Consider the following 20,264-nt stretch of genomic DNA (forward strand, 5'->3'; position numbering starts at 1 on the left):
TCGATTTTATGACTGATCTTCCGGTATCTGATGAAAACACCTGTATCCTGGTTATAGTTGATCGTTTCTCCAAGTTTTGTCGGTTGATACCACTCAAAGGACTACCAACAGCCCTAGAAACAGCTGAATGCCTCTTCAACCACGTCTTCCGTTATTATGGACTCCCTGAGGACATCGTATCAGATAGGGGTCCTCAATTCATCTCCGGAGTATGGAAGGCATTCTTTAAACTCCTAGGTGTGATCGTCAGCATCTCGTCTGGATACCACCCTCAGACCAACGGACAGACAGAGAGGAAAATTCAAGAGGTGGGGCGGTTCCTTCGTACCTTCTGTCACGGTCACCAGAACTCCTGGAACCAGTTCCTGGTTTGGGCTGAATACGCCCAAAATTCACTGCGGCAACCTTCCACGGGACTTACACCTTTCCAATGTGTTTTAGGTTTCCAGCCTCCTCTCTGGAACTCGGTGAACCATCAGATGTCTCCGCAGTGGATCACTGGTTCCGGGAGAGCGAGAGAGTCTGGGACGCGGCTCACCATCATCTTCAGAGGGCAGTGAACAGGTCCAAAGCTGTATCCGACCGAAGAAGGATTCCAGGACTCAACTTCACTCCAGGTCAGAAAGTCTGGCTCTCCACTCGAGACATCCGATTACGCCTGCCCTCAAAGAAGTTAAGTCCCAGATTTATTGGCCCCTTTACCATCCTGGAACAGGTCAATCCCGTCACATACAGACTACAACTCCCACCACAATACAGGATTCATCCCACGTTCCATGTGTCACTACTAAAACCCTGTCACGAACCTCTGCTTCCTTCCACAGAGCCTGGCCAAGAAGAAGACCCCCCTCCTCCTTTGGTGCTAGAGGAAGGATCGATATACTCCGTCAATGAAATTCTGCAGTCCCGGCGTCGGGGTGGTCGTCTGGAGTACTTCGTTGATTGGGAAGGTTATGGACCAGAAGAGAGGTCATGGGTTCTACGTGACAACATCTTAGACCCCGCTCTCATCTCGGAATTTCATGCAGCTCATCCAGAATATCCGGCACCTTGAGGTAGAGGTAGACCACCTCGGCGCCAGAGGTTTCGGCCCTCAGGAGCGGGCCGTGGGGAGGGGGGTAATGTCACCGATTGGCCAGGCTCGAACACCGGTCACACCCAACGATCCCTCTCACCGGAGTACTAATTATCTCACACCTGCACCCCATCAACCACACCCTTTATAAGCACACACCGCACAACAGTCACTGTCCGGGCTCGTCTCTACGAAGCTGACCGATTGTGTCTCTCTATGCGAGTGCACGATACCTGTTACTTACCTGCAGTATCTCAGTACACACCTTATGTACCAGAATAGCTCAGTATATAACCGTAACCCGCTAAATTGCACGTTAAGCGTATCCCCCAGAAAGAAAACTTAACGGGATAATAGAGTATAAAAGGCCGAACTCGGTATACAGTTTGTTATACATTTTAAATGTAGGAAAGCAGGTAAGCCCCGAATATGAACAGAAAGCTCTAAATTGCATGTTAAGCATTTTCCTCCCATAAAGAAAACGCGGCTTTATGAAGACGTTGGTGAAAAAAGACCAAATATGGAATTATTACAAATATATTATGTACCTTAGCTTAATATAAGACAGTGATATAAAAGCTAACATTTTATATTTTATCAAAAATAGGCAATTAATGAAGTAATTCGTTAAACCAGTGGTTCTCAAACGTTCCACTAGGTGGCGGCATGTCACTGTCTTAATGAGCAAGGCGTCGCGTCATTCATTCATTCATTCAATAACTAAGCAAATGGTTGTAGTTATGAATGGGTTATTAATCACGGACTCTCCGAGGGGTTCTAAACTGCAGATTAATTCAGAAACGAAACACCGCTGTTGCTTGGAGACACGCCAGTTCTGTTGCGGATTTCGTTGGAACTATTATTATTTCGTTAAATATAACAAACATCATGTGTTTAAAATGTAGGCTACATTTAAAATGTCACTTAATATTACCCTTTTTGTTGAACTGCTATATAAAATAAACGTTGCATTTGCAGTCGTTTGGATATTACATTCTCCTATTTTAAACATGAAAAACAATAACTCGCACAGGGTCGATACTGGAACGTACAATGCCCAGTTAATTTAATGGTTTAGCAAATACATTGCGAATATGGAAACATTTGGATTTGTGCTGAAGGAGAGCGACACGTGAGCCCATACTTTCAGTTTCGCTTTAAATGATTTATTTGAGTTTATTTATAGCTAAATAAGCTTATACCTATTATTATATACTGCATTAAATTATATTTATTCATTAAAAATGAATGAGTTATACTTTTTTGGTTTCGGTTTTTGGTCTGTTCTGAATACGGTTAAATTTAAAGGATTTGCTGTGGAGTGCGGGAAACTAAAATAGCCTAGGCTATGTGTGTTTATAATGTTGGTATTATAACATACGCTGTAGGCCTGCTGGTATTATTTCTGAATAAAATGCGACTAATAGGCTACGTGACTTATTTGTTTTATTTTTCCTTTCAAAAACTTAATTTTATTTTTTTTAAACAAGCAGCAAACAAATTAACCATGGTTACTATACTTAAACCATTGTAACTACAAATACCGTCTTAATTCGTCCATTAGCTTCCCTTAAGCGTTTTCTGTATCCTAAAGGTTTTCTGTGGGGAGAAAAGACATTAGCAAGTTGCATTTATGACTGCTTTATTCAGAGTAATGCTAAGGGTATTAATATTAAAATTTTTATTAGTATGAATAGCATTTATTAATACCGAATTTGGCCTCCGCTGTCACTGTTTTAGTACATTAATCCACATGAAGCGTTTTAGAATGTTCCAAAATCGTGCCTTAAACTATAAGCAATTAAATGACTGTATTTCTATAATAGGCCATTTGAGTTCAAGTTCAGTATAAAACTTATATGAACCGCTCCGTTGTGAACATACTGAGCTGAGTAAACAGGAAGTGTTTATCCGAACTCAACCGGTTTTGCGAGAGAACGCAAAGTTTCTCGAGGGGAACGCAAATGTTTTGCGAGGGAACCCAAAAAAATCTGAAAAATATTTTTCCTCCCACCATGATTTTTTTTTTTTTTCACTCACTCTGATTTTTTTTTTTTTTCACCACCATGTCCCTTAAGGGGCTCCATATTAAGGTGCTCAGCAGAATGATCATACAGTCTATACACAAGTTCAGGTAGGAATGTCAATTTATGTATGTATGTATGTACGTACATATCTATGGATGGATGGATGGATGTTACTATTTTACATATTTACTATATATGCATTGATTCACAGTTACAGGAACAGGCGCAAAACAGAAAACCTCACCACCCATAGTGTAATAGGACAACACCCAAAACATCATACAATTTATTCAATGGTGTATTATTCAACAGTCATGGCAGATGGCTGGTGCATAAATAGCAAAGGTTAAATGTATGTAAAAATGTGTATCTGTCAATAGATATCTTAAAATAATTGTTAACATATTTGTAACGTATCACAAGCATGCCAATTTAAGTCATTCATTAGTAATTAGTGATAATATAACTGATAATTGTTTTGTTCAAGTTGTCTTATTGCTATTAAACTTGTTTAAATAACTGTGTTCTGACTTTACTGTACATTTTTGTTTGCACTGAAACAACTCACAATATTAACTGGAAGTATGGGTAAATAAAGGTAAGATGTCATGCTTCTCTCTCTTATAGCCATGAGAAACATATATTTGCAAATGTGAGTCCAGCACTATTAAGATTTAACATACTGACTCATTTTTAACTCAAATGAGAAGATTTTTAGTCATATGTTGGTCTGTTTTTCACACAAAGCAAAATGCATGGCACATAGTTGTTGACCAGATGGAGATATTACAGTATCTTTAAATATATGTAATGAATATATGGCCATTTTCACCTGCATTTAAGATATGTTTTTGGGTAACATTTTACAATATGTTCCATTTGTCAAACAGTTAAATCAACACACTCATCACATGTTGACACTTGGTCAGAACCCATATTGCCATTATTGCATATATGTTGGGGTGTGATTTTTCAGTGTGAACAGTCACAACAATTTTATTTACTTTACACCATTTACACATTTATGAGCATGTAACCTGACCCCTGCCCCTAAACCTACCTTTTCTCAGTAAAACACAGAATATAACAGGCAGATACAACTACAGTCATAATTTATTACAAAAATATTAATATTCTAAGTCTTCCAAGGCAAAACAATTAATTTGTGACATCTCCATCCACCATAAAGCTCACATCCTGTGTGCAGTCTGTGTGCAAATTCAAAAATTGCCACCAGAAGACGACTTACATCAGCCTTGGTTGTGAAATGCAATTAGCTGTTGTGTGTCTCATGATCGATTGCATCATGCTAAAGTACGGGAGTATCTCTTTGAATGAGATGTGAGTGCGTTAACAGAGAGGGGTCATTTTCAGCAATTAAAACCATGTGTTTTACTCTCTTATTCACGTAAAGAATGGCTTCTAAAGCTTTGGAATACAACACAACTTGCAATACTTTAATACTGCCTTTTTATGGTCAGTTTTTGCAATAAATATCTGTGACTGTACTTCTATTTGCCTGTTCTGTATTGTTCAGAAGTGGGTAGGTTTAGGCGCTACAATTAAAGTATATATTTATATAAAATGATTTCCATTTTTTACAAATGCATGCAAACCATTAAATTAAGGCAAACAACTGAAAGCAATAATGGAAGACGCTGCACGTCGAAAAGTGGGTACCCTGTGCATTAAAACAATTACGTTAAAGGGGTTTATATTTTTGTGTGAACTAAATAGTGTGCAGTCTGTATAATGCCATAACATCACATTTAGTTTTTGTTTTTACCTAAATCAGCTGTTTAAGAGGATATTCCCATTTCTCATCCTTCATTCAAATCAACCTTTGCTTTATTAGTGAAGTAGTAAAATCACACATGTTGTGGAGAAAGTTTTTTGTGGAGCCTCAACTGGCTCTATACTGCTCATGTTCCTACCACAGACCAACTGGAGATAAATCTCTTTCATAAGACATCTCACTATTTTGCAGTTTCCTCAGTTTCCTCTTTCAGGCTTCTATGCATCTTGATACCAGTAAGAGAATTTGCTGCGGAGTGCATTTGGTTTCAGGAATTTGATTTCTTCTTCTGAGTAATCTACAGCGTCTATTAGGAAGTAAATGCAACAGTAGTCATTTTGAGTTCTCTTCCTTTTTTTCCCCATTTCTTGAGTTTTTCATTTGTGACAATGGCAATAAATCACAGACTCAGATTTCTTCTTTGCCTTCTCACCTTCAAAACAGGTAAAATACATTCACTAACATATGTAACATTATATAATATATTTGTAGCAAAAAATGTAACAAAGCAGCATATGTTATTTACTTTTCTTATGCTGCCTGCATTAAAACTAATATGAATAACAAAAAAATGTGAGACAATTAGTTTGAAACAGTGTACATCTCTGTTGTTTATTTGTTTAAGCAGAGACAAGTAACTCCAGATTTGTGCACTATAGCTGTATTAAATTTTTATTATGCTGTTCTCTCTTAGAGAAAAGTTTGTATGTAGTATTTTAATTACCTTGTAAATTCACTTCGCCTGTAGTACTTTTTTTTTTTCCAAAATGGGCATCTTTCTCTCTCCTCAGGGTTCAGTGCTGAGATTTCAGTAGTTGTACAAACAGGAAATTATGTTCAGTTGGATATACAGACACAAGAACTACCAAAGTTTGATGATTTATCCTGGAAAAATTATCAATCAAAGAATATACTTAAATATTTTTATAAAACTAAAGAAGTAATATTTTACCCCTCCTACAAGGATAGAGTGGAATTCAATAATAAAACCTTCTCTCTAACACTGAAGAACATGCAGAAGACAGACAGTGGACTCTACAGAGCAATAGCAGCTGCAGAAACAGACAACAATATTGTTACATACAGAGTATCTGTTATAGGTGAGTGTAATTTTATTTGCTGTGTTCAGGTCAAAAGACGGCTCAGTCTTTTATTCTGCGCATGTTATAAAGCATAAGTAGTAAAATAAAATGTACATGTTTTTTGTTTTTTGTTTTTTTGTTTTTTTTCCATCAGTCATGATATACATTCCATAAACAGCTATTGGAATACGATATCCTACAATAGTGCAAGAATGTATTATTTGCCAATTTAAACACATGGTCACTCCTTTTACAGCTGATCAACAGGTGGGTCTTTGTGTTCAATTAAAAACAAAAAATGTCTGTTTCAGACACTGTGGAAGCTCCTGTCCTAACTGTGAACTCAAACTGGATCAGTGGTAACTTCTGTACTGTGAACTTCACATGCAGAACTCAAGAGCTCATGATTAACTCTAGCTATCAGAACAACACATGCTCTCCAGAGGAAGTGACATCACACGAAAACTACACTCTCATCCTGCACTGTGGTGAGGAACTAATCATCTGTAACCATACCAACCCTGTCAGCTGGAAAGAAGACAGAATAAACATCACACAGCTCTGTGTTAATAAAGGTATCTCGCCATAAACACAGACAGTCAATCATTCAGATGATGCAAATCATCTCTTAAATCAAATAGCTAATTTTTGTTTACTCAATTTAATCTAACTGCTGAACTGAACTGATAACTAATGATATAAATCTAATTTTACAGAGAACGACTCAAACAATAACCAGAGGGGGTCATCTCTCCTGTGGTCAGTAGGTTTTACGGTGACAGCGTGCATTTTTATATGTCTTTCAGTCTTTCTGTACTGCAAGTATAAAAAAGGTATGTCAATGTTGCCTCACATACACATTCTCTATGAATAACTGATCTCTCTTTATCAGTTTGATCAATTAAAGGAGAAGTCCAATTCCAGAACAAGAAAAATTTGCAGATAATTTACCCTCTTGTCATCCAAGATGTTCATGTCTTTCTTTCTTCAGTTGTAAAGTAATTATCTTTTTTGAGGAAAACATTTCAACATTTTTCTCCGTATAATGGACTGATATGGCGCCCTGAGTTTGAACTTCCAAATGCAGTTTAAATGCGGCTTCAAACGATCCCAGCTGAAGAATAAGGGTCTTATCTAGCGAAACGATCAGTTATTTTCAACAAATACAATTTTTTAATCACGAACACTTGTCTTGTCTTGCTCTGCCTAAACTCTGTGTATTCTGGTTCAAGACAGTTAGAGTATGTAAAAAAAAAAAAAAAAGTCAAAAACGTCAAAAAGGGTAAGTAAAAAAACCTTATTTTCTCCCTCAACTTCAAAAATCATTTCAAAATCATCCTACATCACTGCAGAAGTACCGACACAGTCTTTGCAAAGTGAACATGCAAAGAAGATCAAACACCCTTAACCAAATAGGTAAAACAGTGATATAAGACGATTTTGAAGTTGAGGGAGAACATGAGATGGGAGTTTTTCGACATACCCTAATGTCATGAACCGGAACAAAAAAAGTTCAGGCAGAGTAAGACAAGACGAGCATTTGACATTAAAAAGTATATAAATTGTATTATTTTTATCAAAATAATCATTTCGCTAGATAAGGCCCTTCTTCCTCGGCTGGGATCATTTACAACCACATTTGGGATCGTTTGAAGCCGCATTTAAATTGCATTTTGGAAGTTCAAACTCGGGGCACCATATCAGTCTATTATATGGAGAAAAATGCTGAAATGTTTTCCTCAAAAAACAATTTCTTTACGACTAAAGAAAGAAAGACATGAACATCTTGGATGACAAGGTGCATGGTGAGTAAATTATCTGTAAATCTTTGTTCTGGAAGTGGACTTCTCCTTTAAGTACTTTACTGCTTTCTTCAAGTAATTAAAAAGAATGATGGTGCTATTTTTTTCTGTTTTAGTCAATTGTAATACTGTAGAATACTGTGTTCTCCCACCTAGTTCTTGTCTCTACTGAATATCCTCTGATCAGATCATTTAAACATCCAAATTAGTAACCAACTAGAAAAGATCTTTCAGAACAATATTCATCTTTAACTACAGTACATTTTAGTTTATCCAGTTTAGAGCTTAATTTTTAGTTTCCATATTCAACTCGACACAACACATCCTGTTCAGGTTTAATTGTCACAACGTTTTGCACATACCTAGCATGAGGACAAAAACATATCTGTTCTTTGCTGGTGCCAAACAATAATTCAAGAACAGAATTTATTATTATTATTATTATTATTATTATTATTATTATTATTTGATAAGTCTTGATGTTAATATATTGCTGTATATTCTAAACCTCACAGGTGCTCAGGAGGAGGTAGTAGCAGATAGTGCAGTTTATGCTTCAGTTGAGGCAAGCTTCAAATTACTGTCATTAAACTGTACACCCATTTCTGAAATATTTGTTTTTGTTGCTTGTTACAGTCATACAAAGCTTCCATCTACACAAATCAGTTGGTCCCAAACTGTTCAAAACACATCTTGTTTTTCTTTAATTGTATAGCAAGTGTATACATCATCTAAAAAAACAGATTCCAGAAGGCTTTTTCACAGCGATGCCATTGAAGAACCACTTTGTGTTCCTCAAAGAACCATTTTCTTTCCCTTAGAACAACAAATTATTCATCTAAAAAGCCCTTTTTCTCACTTGAAAAAACATAGTTTCAACTTAAAATAATTTGATACCCCACTGCCTTAAAGGGGTCATCGGACGCTAAGTTCACTTTTACATGTTGTTTGAACATTAATGTGTGTTGGCAGTGTATGTACAAATCTACCCTATAATGATAAAAATCCATGCAGTGGTTTTTAATTAATCTGTAAAAATAATATCCCTTTTTTTTTTAAATCGAGACATTCTCAGATGCCTGTCGTTGTGGCATCACACCCACAGAGGCCGCTCCCATGATAGTTGATTGACATGAGAGTCTTACCTCAGATCAGTTGTAACAATCCAACCTCCATGTTTTTATGCCAGAGCAGGGATGTAAGTTAGACAAGAACTGAGCGATTGAGGTGTTGTGTTGCTGGATGTAATAATGAACGTAGTGGTCATCATTTACTCCAGACATCTGAGCTGCTGAAGATCCAGTGGATTACATTTGTTTGTGAAGGGAATGCGCCTCCCGATCTACATAAATGCGTCTATGTTTGTGCAAATCATTCGTGATTCAGCTTCACTTACAGCAGAAGTCAGTATAAGGGTTTTTTATGAATCTTTGCGATCGTCTTTCCTAATAATGTGCTAGTTAGCAAGTTTAGCAGCTAAACGTGGCTACATACAGCTAAATGCGGCTAAAGTAAACAGGCTCGTCACTCCACAGAGAGAAGAGAGGTTCAGGGCGAGCAGAGCTCATTTGCATTTAAAGCAACCTCAACCAGATTGGAATGATTTTTGCAGAGCTGATTTTGGCAAGGTAAAAAGGGTGTCGTTTTACGCTACCATTGAGAATTTTTAACCAAAGTATAATATAGACTTTTCATTAAGACCCTAAAGAATCATATCAACTTGTGGAAAATGGGCATCCGATGACCCCTTTAAATTTTTTGTTTAGTTTAAATTTTAAGCTACAAATTTTAAGGCAGCGGGGTAACAAATTATTTTAAGTTGAAACAACTTTTTGGATTTTTTTTTTTTTTTTTTTTTTTTTTTTCAGTGAATGTACACTTGTAGAGTTTGAAGTTTCTTCCATAGACACATTTATTATGTCCCAGGATGCATTGTTATATATTTGTTTTGTGTTACATCTGTGGATGAAACTGTTTATGTACCAGGCTAGCTGTGCAGTGTGATTTGATTTCTTCGTTCTTAATCTTTACAAAAAATTAAAAAGAAATGACAAGTAACAGAATTAAACATGAAAATCTGAAGTAGAAAAAATAATATATTATTTTCTTGTAAAACACTCCAATAATCTATTTACAACTCAATTATTTTTTACAGTGAGGGATTTGACTTTTAAAAAAAAAAATACTTTCTCTATGCATTTCAATAGGCTGAAGCCAAAACACAAAAGGAAATGGGAGATAATCGACCCACCTCAGTCTACTGCACAGTAGGACAATACCAAAAACCTACAGTCTCCCCTGACAACAGACCATACAATTTATTCAGTGGTGTGCAAACCAAACCAGACACCATTTCACCAGATGACACTTAAAATGAAACTGGCTATGTGTCACATGAGGAAGCTGTCACAAGACTCATCTCAAAATGGCACCCTTTGTTATGTCTCATGTTTTGTATTCCTTGTGCTTTACTTTACCACTTTACTTTATATGTACAATTAATTTGCATTTTGCCCTGTTTATGTTTCCTGTTTCTTGTTTGTAGTAGCCTCCATCACGTTACGGACTGTTACTATTCTCTGCAATATCTTTATATGGTGTAAAAAAAATATTCTGTTCTGATATTTAACCAAAGTTGTTTGTCCAATTAAGTTGTTTTCTCTAGCGTTGATTAACATCCATCTGAGTGTTAACATCCACAATCAAACTGCTAAATATTTTTGTGTGAATTCTTATTTTTCAGTGAATTCTTACTTTCAATTTTGTTATACAGAACTTAAAACATCTAAATAAATAAATAAAATAACCCTGAGTGAGCAATAGTAACTGAAGTGAAACACAGTGACAACTAACCCCATATGGCCATACATGAATATCAGTAGATAAGTGCAATATTGACCTTACCTGTCGTGTTATATTTAATAAGTATGAATTTGAATTCTGGCAAGTATGAAGCCAGACATGCTAATGCAGTATGCAAATCCAGTACAAACCATTACTGTAAGTATACAGTCTTTACTAGTCTTTTTAGTGCATTTTGACTGAAATCCACTAGATAGTGACATTTAATACTACTTCTGGCCACATGTTTCTTTCCATTTAAACATTTATTTATACATTTATTTATACTTTGGCTGCTATTAAGCCTCTTTGGCTGCTATTAAGCCTCTAATTAAAAAAACACAACTTGACCCCAACGAATTAACTAATTACAGACCTATCTCGAATCTCCCATTTCTGTCAAAGATATTAGAAAAGGTTGTATCCTCACAGTTATCTTCCTTCCTACAGAAATATGATATCTGTGAGGATTTTCAGTCAGGTTTTAGACCGTACCATAGTACTGAGACTGCTCTTATTAGAGTTACAAATGATCTACTCTTATCATCCGATCGTGGTTGTATCTCTCTGTTAGTGCTACTGGATCTTAGTGCTGCGTTTGATACTGTTGACCACAACATTCTCTTGAATAGACTTGAGAATTATGTTGGCATTAGTGGTAGTGCATTGGCATGGTTCAAATCGTATCTATCTGACCGCCATCAATTCGTGGCAGTAAATGATGAGGTATCATATCGATCTCAAGTGCAGTATGGAGTACCACAAGGCTCAGTACTAGGGCCGTTACTCTTTACGCTTTACATGTTACCCTTGGGTGATATCATCAGGAAATATGGTGTTAGCTTTCACTGCTATGCTGATGATACCCAGCTCTATATTTCTTCGCGGCCTGGCGAAACATACCAATTTGAAAAACTAATGGATTGTGTAGTTGAGTTAAAAAATTGGATGACAAGTAATTTCTTACTGCTAAATTCTGAAAAAACAGAGGTGTTAGTTATTGGGCCTAAAATCTCAGCGTGTAATAACCTAAAACACTGTCTAATACTTGATGGCTGTTCTGTCAATTCTTCGTCATCAGTTAGGAACCTAGGTGTGCTATTTGATGGTAATCTTTCCTTTGAAAACCACATCTCTAGTATTTGCAAAACTGCATTTTTCCATCTCAAAAATATATCTAAACTACGACCTATGCTATCAATGTCAAATGCTGAAACATTAATTCATGCGTTTATGACCTCACGGTTAGATTATTGTAATGCTTTATTGGGTGGTTGTTCTGCTCGCTTAATAAACAAACTCCAGCTGGTCCAAAATGCAGCAGCTAGAGTTCTTACTAGAACCAAAAAGTATGATCATATTAGCCCGGTTCTGTCTACACTGCACTGGCTCCCTATTAAACATCGTATAGATTTTAAAATCTTGCTAATTACTTATAAAGCCCTGAATGGTTTAGCTCCCCAGTACCTGAGTGAGCTCTTATCGCATTATAGTCCCTCACGTCCGCTGCGTTCTCAAAACTCTGGCAATTTGATAATACCGAGAATATCAAAATCAACCGCGGGCGGCAGATCTTTTTCTTATTTAGCGCCCAAACTCTGGAACAATCTACCCTACAATGTTCGGGACGCAGACACACTCTGTCAGTTTAAATCTAGATTAAAGACCCATCTCTTTAACCTTGCTTACACATAACAAATCCACATTCTTATAATTCAAATCCGTTAAAGGATTGTTAGGCTGCACTAATTAGGTCAACCGGAACCGGGAACACTTCCCATAACACCCGATGTACTTGGTGCATCGTCAGAAGAATGGCATCTACGCTAATATTAGTCTGTTTCTCTCTTATTCCGAGGTCACATTAACCACCAGATCCAGTCCGTATCCAGATCAGATGGTCACTGCAGTCCCCCGGGATCCAGTCCGAACCCAGCCCAGACGGTGGATCAGCACCTAGAGACGACCTCTACAGCCCTGAATGTCAGCGGAGTCCACATCAACTAGATGAGCCCCAGAGACGGATCCACATTGAAGACCACATCACCTAGACGGCTGTCGGCACAAGACCACGGGAACTTTGGCCAGAGGAGAACTGGCCCCCCGACTGAGCCTGGTTTCTCCCAAGGTTTTTTTCTCCATTTGTCACCGATGGAGTTTTGGTTCCTTGCCGCTGTCGCCTCTGGCTTGCTTAGTTGGGGACACTTTCTCTTAACACAATATTGCATTTTATTTTATTGTTTTTGATTAACTACCTTTACCTATAATGTGAGTGTTTAATGTTGCCTTTGGCATTGTTGATGTACTGTTTCCTATTTAATACTGTACAGCCGCCTTGTCACAATTCTGTATTGTTAAAGGCGGTATATAAATAAAGGTGACTTGACTTGACTTGACTTGACATTTATTTACATCATGCTTTAAATCAAGCTGTTGATTATTGGCTTAGTCTTGGAGTTATCTTTGCCTGAGATAACATTAATAAAGCTCTTGGAGGCCCTCACGTCATGCAGACAAAAATATATTTAGAAACAAAATAAGAATTAATTTCCACAAAGTAAGAACAAATTAGTTTAACATGACCAGTCATAAATCATGACTTAATGTACAAACTAAAAGAGGTTTAACAAAAAGAGGTAAAAGAAGTAAATAAATGTGGGACCTGTCTGAGACAGGAACTGAAATCAGGAAGTCAGATTTAGACCTCTGTAAGCAGCCATGTTTTAGTCAACAGAGCAAACCAGAATATAGTCAAATATTTTCATAAAACTAAAGTAGTAAGACTTCAGTCTTCCTACAAGAATAGAGTGGATTTCAATGATAAAACCGTCTCTCCAACACTGAAGAACATGCAGAAGACAGACAGTGGACTCTACAGAGCAATAAAAGCTGGAGAATCTGTTACATACAGAGCATATTATAGGTGAGAGTGATGTACTGCATATTAATATATGATGTAATTGTAAACAGTATAAAACACTTGTTAATTATATTCAGTTATAAAATTATTTGAAAACAATATAAATTAGAGTTTTCCCATTTGTATATTTTTTTTCCCTTTAACTTCAAAACCAGCTGCACATATTTTAATGTGTCAACAAAATTACCTCTGTTCATTTCAGGAAGTCTAAACAAAATAGTGAAAATAATAATAATAATAATAATAATAATAATAATAATAATAATGTTTAGTCTTGGTTTACTCAAGTTTTGAAATGGCAGAAATAGCATGTCTGAATCTGTGTGTGGCCTTATAGGGATAGTTCACCCAAAAATGAACGAATTAAAAAATAAAAATTCTGTCAATAATTACTCATGTCATACCCTCATGTCGTTCCAAACACCGTAGGACCCTAGCTCATCTCCGGAACACAAATTAAGATATTTTTGATGAAATCTGAGATTCTCTGACCCTCCATAGACAGCAAGGTTCTTACCATGTTTAAGGTCCAGAAGGGTACCAAGAACAATTAACAAAATAGTCCATATGACATCAGTGGTTCAACCATAATTGTATGAAGCTACAAGAATAGTTTTTGTGCAAAAAAAAAAAAAAAAAAAAAAAAAATCTTTATTTTATTTGCACAACAAAATTATTCTCGTAGCTACATAAAATTATGGTTGAACCACCAATGTCACATGGGGTTACAGCCCTGCCCCTTTTTTGTGTGTTTATTTTTTCGTGAGAGTTCCAGGGTATAGACTCCTCCTTGGTGGGCAGGACTGCTATGCTGGGAAGGAGCAACACCTGTGGCACCCTATTTAAGAAGCTCCTGAATTTTTCCTCAGTCTCTCTCATTTTTGTTTCTTTATTTGAAGAGTGAGATTTGGGAGTTTGTTCCCATCTTGCTTCTACATCTCCACAGCTTTTTTTTAAATCCCATTTCTAACCATTTATTGATTTGTTTTTATGTTGTATTCCCTATACTTATTTTGATTATTTATTATTCTTTATCTTTATTGAAACCAGTTTTTTTTTAAACAAGTGTCCTGTTTATGTTGTGAGCCGGGTCATAACACATGGACTATTTTGTCAATGTTCTTGGTATCTTTCTGGACCGTGAACATGGTAGGACCCTTTCTGTCTATGGAGGATCAGAGAACATTTGAATTTTATAAAACATATCTAAATTTGTGTCCTGAAGATGAACAAAAGTCTTGTGGATTTGGAATGACATGAGGGTGAGTAAATAATGACAGAATTTTAATTTCTGGGTGAACTATCCCTTTAAATGTTTTAACGTGTGTTTCAGATGCAGTGGAAGATCCTGCCCTGATTGTAAACTCAAAACTAGACCTGACCCCTGTAGCTTTACATGCGATGGAAATAACATTATCATCAGTGCCATCTATAATAGCAGCAGCTGTACACAAGAGGACGTGACATCATCTGATATCTACACTATAAAAGACTGAACTACATTGGTGAATCCATCATGTGTAACTACAGCAACCCAGTGAGCTGGAAGACTAACGCTGCACTGAAGAAACAGAAAATAAATGAGAAAGTGAGTTAACACTGGACTAAAATGCCTGTTGGTTTAACATTAGTCTGGAAAAACGACCATTTTTGGTCTTATCTTTCATGTCTAGAAATACTGCAAGTTCATTCTCCTTGCCTACTGACATAGGGTTTGTTGATTCTAATTTTACAAGAAAGAAGCTGATTCTGTGAATCAAAGTTGCCTTTTCCTCTTCTAAACTCATTTTGCATCAATATTCAAACAAGGTTTTATTAAGGTGTGCATTCTGAGATAACATCTATGTGTGTAGTTAGAGCCAGCAAAGCAACATTAGAGCGCCACCCTCAGGTTGAATTACACAAGGACACTAGACCATTACCTCACCTAAATTTATGGTCAGGACCCGCAGAACTTTCCACTCCCCTCTGTGCGTTTATGGGGTTACGGTCTGACACTAATTTACCCTTTTTGTTAATTTGGCTATTGAAGTCTTAATTGCATCTATTGCATTAGATAACAGAAAGTGACAAGAAGTTGCATTTATTTAAAAGAAAGTTAGCACTACCACACTTTTAATTTGATTTCAAATGGAATGCATGAAGTGATAAAATGTATACAGTACTTTAAATGCAATGTATACTGCTTTGCATAAAAGCATCTTGCCAAATGCACTAATGTAAATATACTTGTTCAAAAATTAAAATTTTGTCACACTTTGTGGTTGTGAAGAATTAGCGGAAGAAAAGGCAACTGACTCACACTCAACCACCAACCAATATTAAAAAAAAAATAGCCTCCAAAAAAAGAGAGATGTTAGTTCTGAGAAAAGATCCAGTATCTTTTGTTTGTTGATGTCATCTGGTTTGACATTGTGTGCATTGGTGTCAGTATGCAGATCTTTACATACTGTATATGATAAAAATCACTGATTCTGATTAACCTTTTTTTTTTTTAGTGAAGTGGTAAACTCACACATACTGTTGGGGAGGAGTAGGAAGTGGTTTTGCTGGAGCCTCAACTGACTGAGCACCGGAAAGTTTGGTTCTTTTTTAATGCTCATGTTTCCACCACAGACTAAGCTAAATCTGATTCTTGTGACATCTCACCGTTTCCAAGCAACAGAATTTCCTTTTTGTAGACTTTTGTAACTTGTGGTTCTATATGCATCTTGATGGCAGTGTCAGCATGTGCAGAGTGTAAAAAGTGTCAGAAAGTGTATTTTGCTGAAATCATAAGTGGTTTATTCCAGCAGTAGACATGTAAAAGACAGGATTTGGTGTAAATCTGAGTGTGAAGTTGTTGTATTCAAAATGGTCTTTCTTTGAAGGTTGTGTAAAAATCTATTAAACACCTTTTGAGCAATCGATGTGGTACATGCTTACATTAACAATGAGAACAAAAAGATTTTTATTAAAATTCAGTTTTCATCATTTTGTCTTTTTAGGTTTATTGATCTTTGGTTTATTTCTGATTAAAACCCAGAACCTCTGAGGCTCAACAGGAACTTACTGTTCTCATCAGTGTTACATTGAACTTTTCTACTATGAAGTCAATGTATCAGCAGTCATTTTGGAGTTCTGTTTCTTTTTTTTAGTTTTTAATCTTTTTAATTTGGGAGAATGCCAGTAAATCACCTACTCTTTTTCTTCTGAATGTCAAAACAGGTAAAAATGTGTTCATTGTACAACTGAATGATTATTAATGGTTATTGTGACAGTGATGACCGCTTAGGGCATGGTTCAGCCATCACTGAGCTTTTGTTGGCATGTTCTCGATAGAGTGTGAGTTGTGAAAACTCTGAATTTCATTTGATTCTTGGTTTTAGGTTATTATGAAGTTGAAATTAAGTTTTTCCAAATTGACTTTAAGTCATATCTTAAAATTTGCATCGTCATATATTCATATAATCATATTCAGTTTTTTGCCTTATCAAAATAATCACAACATAGCACTAGTGTATGTTAGAAAGATGCCGGGGCTATTATTTGGGCTAATAATAGAACTTTTGCTAGAAGGTCACTAGATGTTGTGATGACAACAGCATAGTTTTTTTCATTTCTTTGTAATTTGACCTATTTAACTATTAATGTATAGACAAATAAAACTATAGAATGTGCTGTGCACTGACAATATCTTTTACATAATCTAAGTTTTTAAGCACCCACCTCTACAGCAGCAGCATGACAGTAAGTGCTTTTGATGTCCTCACTGATGTAGAAAAATAGACCTATGTGGGCTTCAGGCAAAAGTTATCTGATCTCCCACTGACATCTTTCTCTGCCTATAATCTAAACAAGCCAAAATGTAAGGCAAAAATAAAGACACAAATTTTATTAGAAAAAAATTTATTATTATTATTATTATTATTGTGAATAAGAATGTGTTTCCCTGTTGACTTTGTGCTGAACGTAAAGTAAATCAATCAAATGAGATTTTACAGCAGTTTGAAGACAAGCTGATAAGATGACAAGTGCAAAACCTTAGTGGGTCTGCATACACTTACTGCTAAGGGCTAGTGGTTAGTAAAAAGTAGTTAACCATATAAGCATCTTCCTTTTCTCTGAGATGTCAGAGGGGGTTGTGTTGTGCTGCCATCACTTCAGACAGTTTTGGGTTCTGATTTTCTGGTGACTGCAAACACATAGCACATATTGCGTATTCACTTTTAGTTTTTGTAGTATATTTTATGTTAATGTAAGCTTTCCTGGCTAGAGAGTGGATAATTGCAAGAATGTTCACTTAGTGTTTCACACAGAATGATCAACTTCCTTTTCTTGACTGTAGGTAATGTATCACAGCAGAACAGACTCCATCCGTTTCAATGGAATTTGGTCACATTCTCATGTTCTTTATGACATTTCTAATCTCCAGCACAGGTACCAAAACCATTCATTTTATCTCTGGCTTTTTACAGTAATTACAGTAAAGGCTGATTATATTATATTGATGTATGTTGTTTGTATATAATATATATTTTGGTTGTATAAAATATTTATAACGTTTAGTTCTGTTAATCTGATTTAGAGATGACATGATGTCCTTTGCAAAAGAAGTATACTATTCATATTTGCATATATTTCTATTATAAATAATATAAATTTTCAGCAAACCATGAACGATCTCTAGCAGTTAATGAATGTGGGGAGAAAAAAAAAAATCACTATTTCACTAAGGGAAAACAAAAAAAAACAATAGCTTTTGCTGTTTGGTAATAAAAGCAGTCATGGTGTCATATTTGTTGAAATGCTATATTCACAACTCCTAAGGTTTTTCTTTTTATTAATGATTATTGCCATTTCTCAGGCTAAAAATTACCAAATAAATGGACAGACAGACAGACATACAGACAGACAGGGAAAAGGAAATTGAAGATTGTGTCAAATCCATAAAGAAAAATGTCATTTGTCTAACGAAGATAACAGCTCCACCTAGTGGAAATATTATGCAAAATAAATTTACAATATAAGGCCAACATGTAAAGGTCAAATGCTATTATATGGTTAAAGGGTTGTATGTAGTAAAATTATTTAAAAATAACACTTCTTGTTTCTCTTCTCAGTATCCGGATCTGGACACCATGTGTTTATTCAGACGGGGGGTTCTGTTAAACTGGACATAAAAAATATAAAATACCGCTACATTTTAATAGATTAATCTGGATGAAAGATAAATTAGAAAATATAGTAAGATTCGTAAATGAATCTGGAAGTATAAAACATTATATATATAAGGAAAGTGTTGCTTTCAATAATAAAACCCTCTCTCTGACTCTGGAAAACATGCAGAAGACAGACAGTGGACTCTACACGGCAAAAACAATAGGAGAAAAACAACATTTGTTGCTGAACACAGTGTATCAGTTATAGGTGAGTGCAATTTTTTTCTTTTATATTTTGGTTGTTAAGAATTTTTCAGATGATAATATAAAAAAAAAAAAAATTAGCATTTTTATAGCAGAAATAGGAATAATATTGTTCCTAAGCATCTGCTTACAGAGTAAAATTTTACAATGTTTTGTTACAATTTTTATTTATTTATTTTTTTTTTACCTCAGACATATCTCCAATGGCAAAGATTATTACTGTTATATGGGAGCAAATAGATTTTGTACTTAAATTGTGAGGCAAACAAATGTGATGTGGTTGCTGAATTCAACTCTCTTGATCTATAAAAAGCATCTAAGAAAAGTGTCATAGAAAGTCATTTACCAATACACCAGAATAATTTACTAAAAGAACATTTTAAAAGACATTTTATTTTTCTATATTTCATTGCATTGCATGTCCAGGGAAGGCTTCACTTCTTTAAAAAATCTTTTCCTAAACATGTTTCAGATCCAGTGGAATCTCCTGTTCTGAAACAGAACTTTACCATGATCAGGGTTAACACCTGTGTTGTGAACGTGTCATGCAGTGGGCATGATCATACAATCAATGACAGCTACCATAGCAACAACTGCACTAAGGACAAAGTGACATCATGGAATGACATTGAAATCCACACTCTAACCCTGTATTGTATAGAGAACGTAGTTGTTTGTAACTACAGCAATCCAGTCAGCTGGAAGAATGAAACGGTAGAGATTAACCAACTTTGCACACCACATGAAAGTAAATAACTACTCTTACGTTATCTATATTTAAATTCTTAGCGGTTTATTCTCAAATAAAGTACTAAAAAGTATCTTCAGCTCAGAATATGACTGATCTGATGATGGTTAATGTGAAAGCTTTCATTTCAGCACAGAATCCCAAAGAAAACATCAGCTCTGTTCCTCTCCATTGGCTCTTGGTCATCACTGGTGTTTCAGTGTTGGTTTTCACAGCAGTTTCTGTAATATGCTGCTCCTACAAGAAGCATGAAAAGGGTATGTCTGCCTTTATAAAAATAGAAATGACAGTAGCCTCAGTATGAATTTAGGTATGCAAGTCACTTTCTAAATCTATTCTATTAAACCTCTTAGGTGCCCAGCAGAATGATCATACAGACTATACACAAGTTCAGGTAGAAATATCAATTTATGCTGTAGAATTATGTAGTGTTTCATAAGTCTTTCAAACTTGTACAAAAGGATTTGTATGACTGGTCAACTGGACTATTCTGCAATGGATGGATGGATAGATGGATGCCAGTTTAATATGTTTTTTAATATTTCATATATTTACTATATATTCATTTA

At 35.7% G+C, this 20,264-nt stretch overlaps 1 protein-coding gene and 1 long non-coding RNA gene across 2 annotated transcripts; both read left to right on the top strand.

Annotated features, from left to right (window-relative positions):
* The first annotated feature begins 5,118 nt into the window (after nucleotides 1-5,118).
* On the top strand, nucleotides 5,119-13,026 carry LOC127181441 (CD48 antigen-like). The gene is made up of 6 exons (XM_051136200.1): nucleotides 5,119-5,341; nucleotides 5,689-5,997; nucleotides 6,291-6,554; nucleotides 6,696-6,812; nucleotides 8,297-8,346; nucleotides 9,989-13,026. The coding sequence occupies exons 1-6, from the start codon at nucleotides 5,287-5,289 to the stop codon at nucleotides 10,151-10,153; spliced, it is 960 nt and encodes a 319-aa protein (XP_050992157.1). The 5' UTR covers nucleotides 5,119-5,286; the 3' UTR covers nucleotides 10,154-13,026.
* A 288-nt stretch (nucleotides 13,027-13,314) lies between these two features.
* Nucleotides 13,315-16,508, top strand: LOC127181456 (uncharacterized). The gene is made up of 3 exons (XR_007829780.1): nucleotides 13,315-13,545; nucleotides 14,876-15,130; nucleotides 16,041-16,508. It is a non-coding gene; the product is annotated as an uncharacterized LOC127181456 (long non-coding RNA).
* The last annotated feature ends 3,756 nt before the right edge of the window (nucleotides 16,509-20,264 follow it).

The sequence above is a fragment of the Labeo rohita genome, chromosome 2 (genome assembly GCF_022985175.1).
Source record: "Labeo rohita strain BAU-BD-2019 chromosome 2, IGBB_LRoh.1.0, whole genome shotgun sequence".
Taxonomy (NCBI): Eukaryota; Metazoa; Chordata; class Actinopteri; order Cypriniformes; family Cyprinidae; genus Labeo; species Labeo rohita.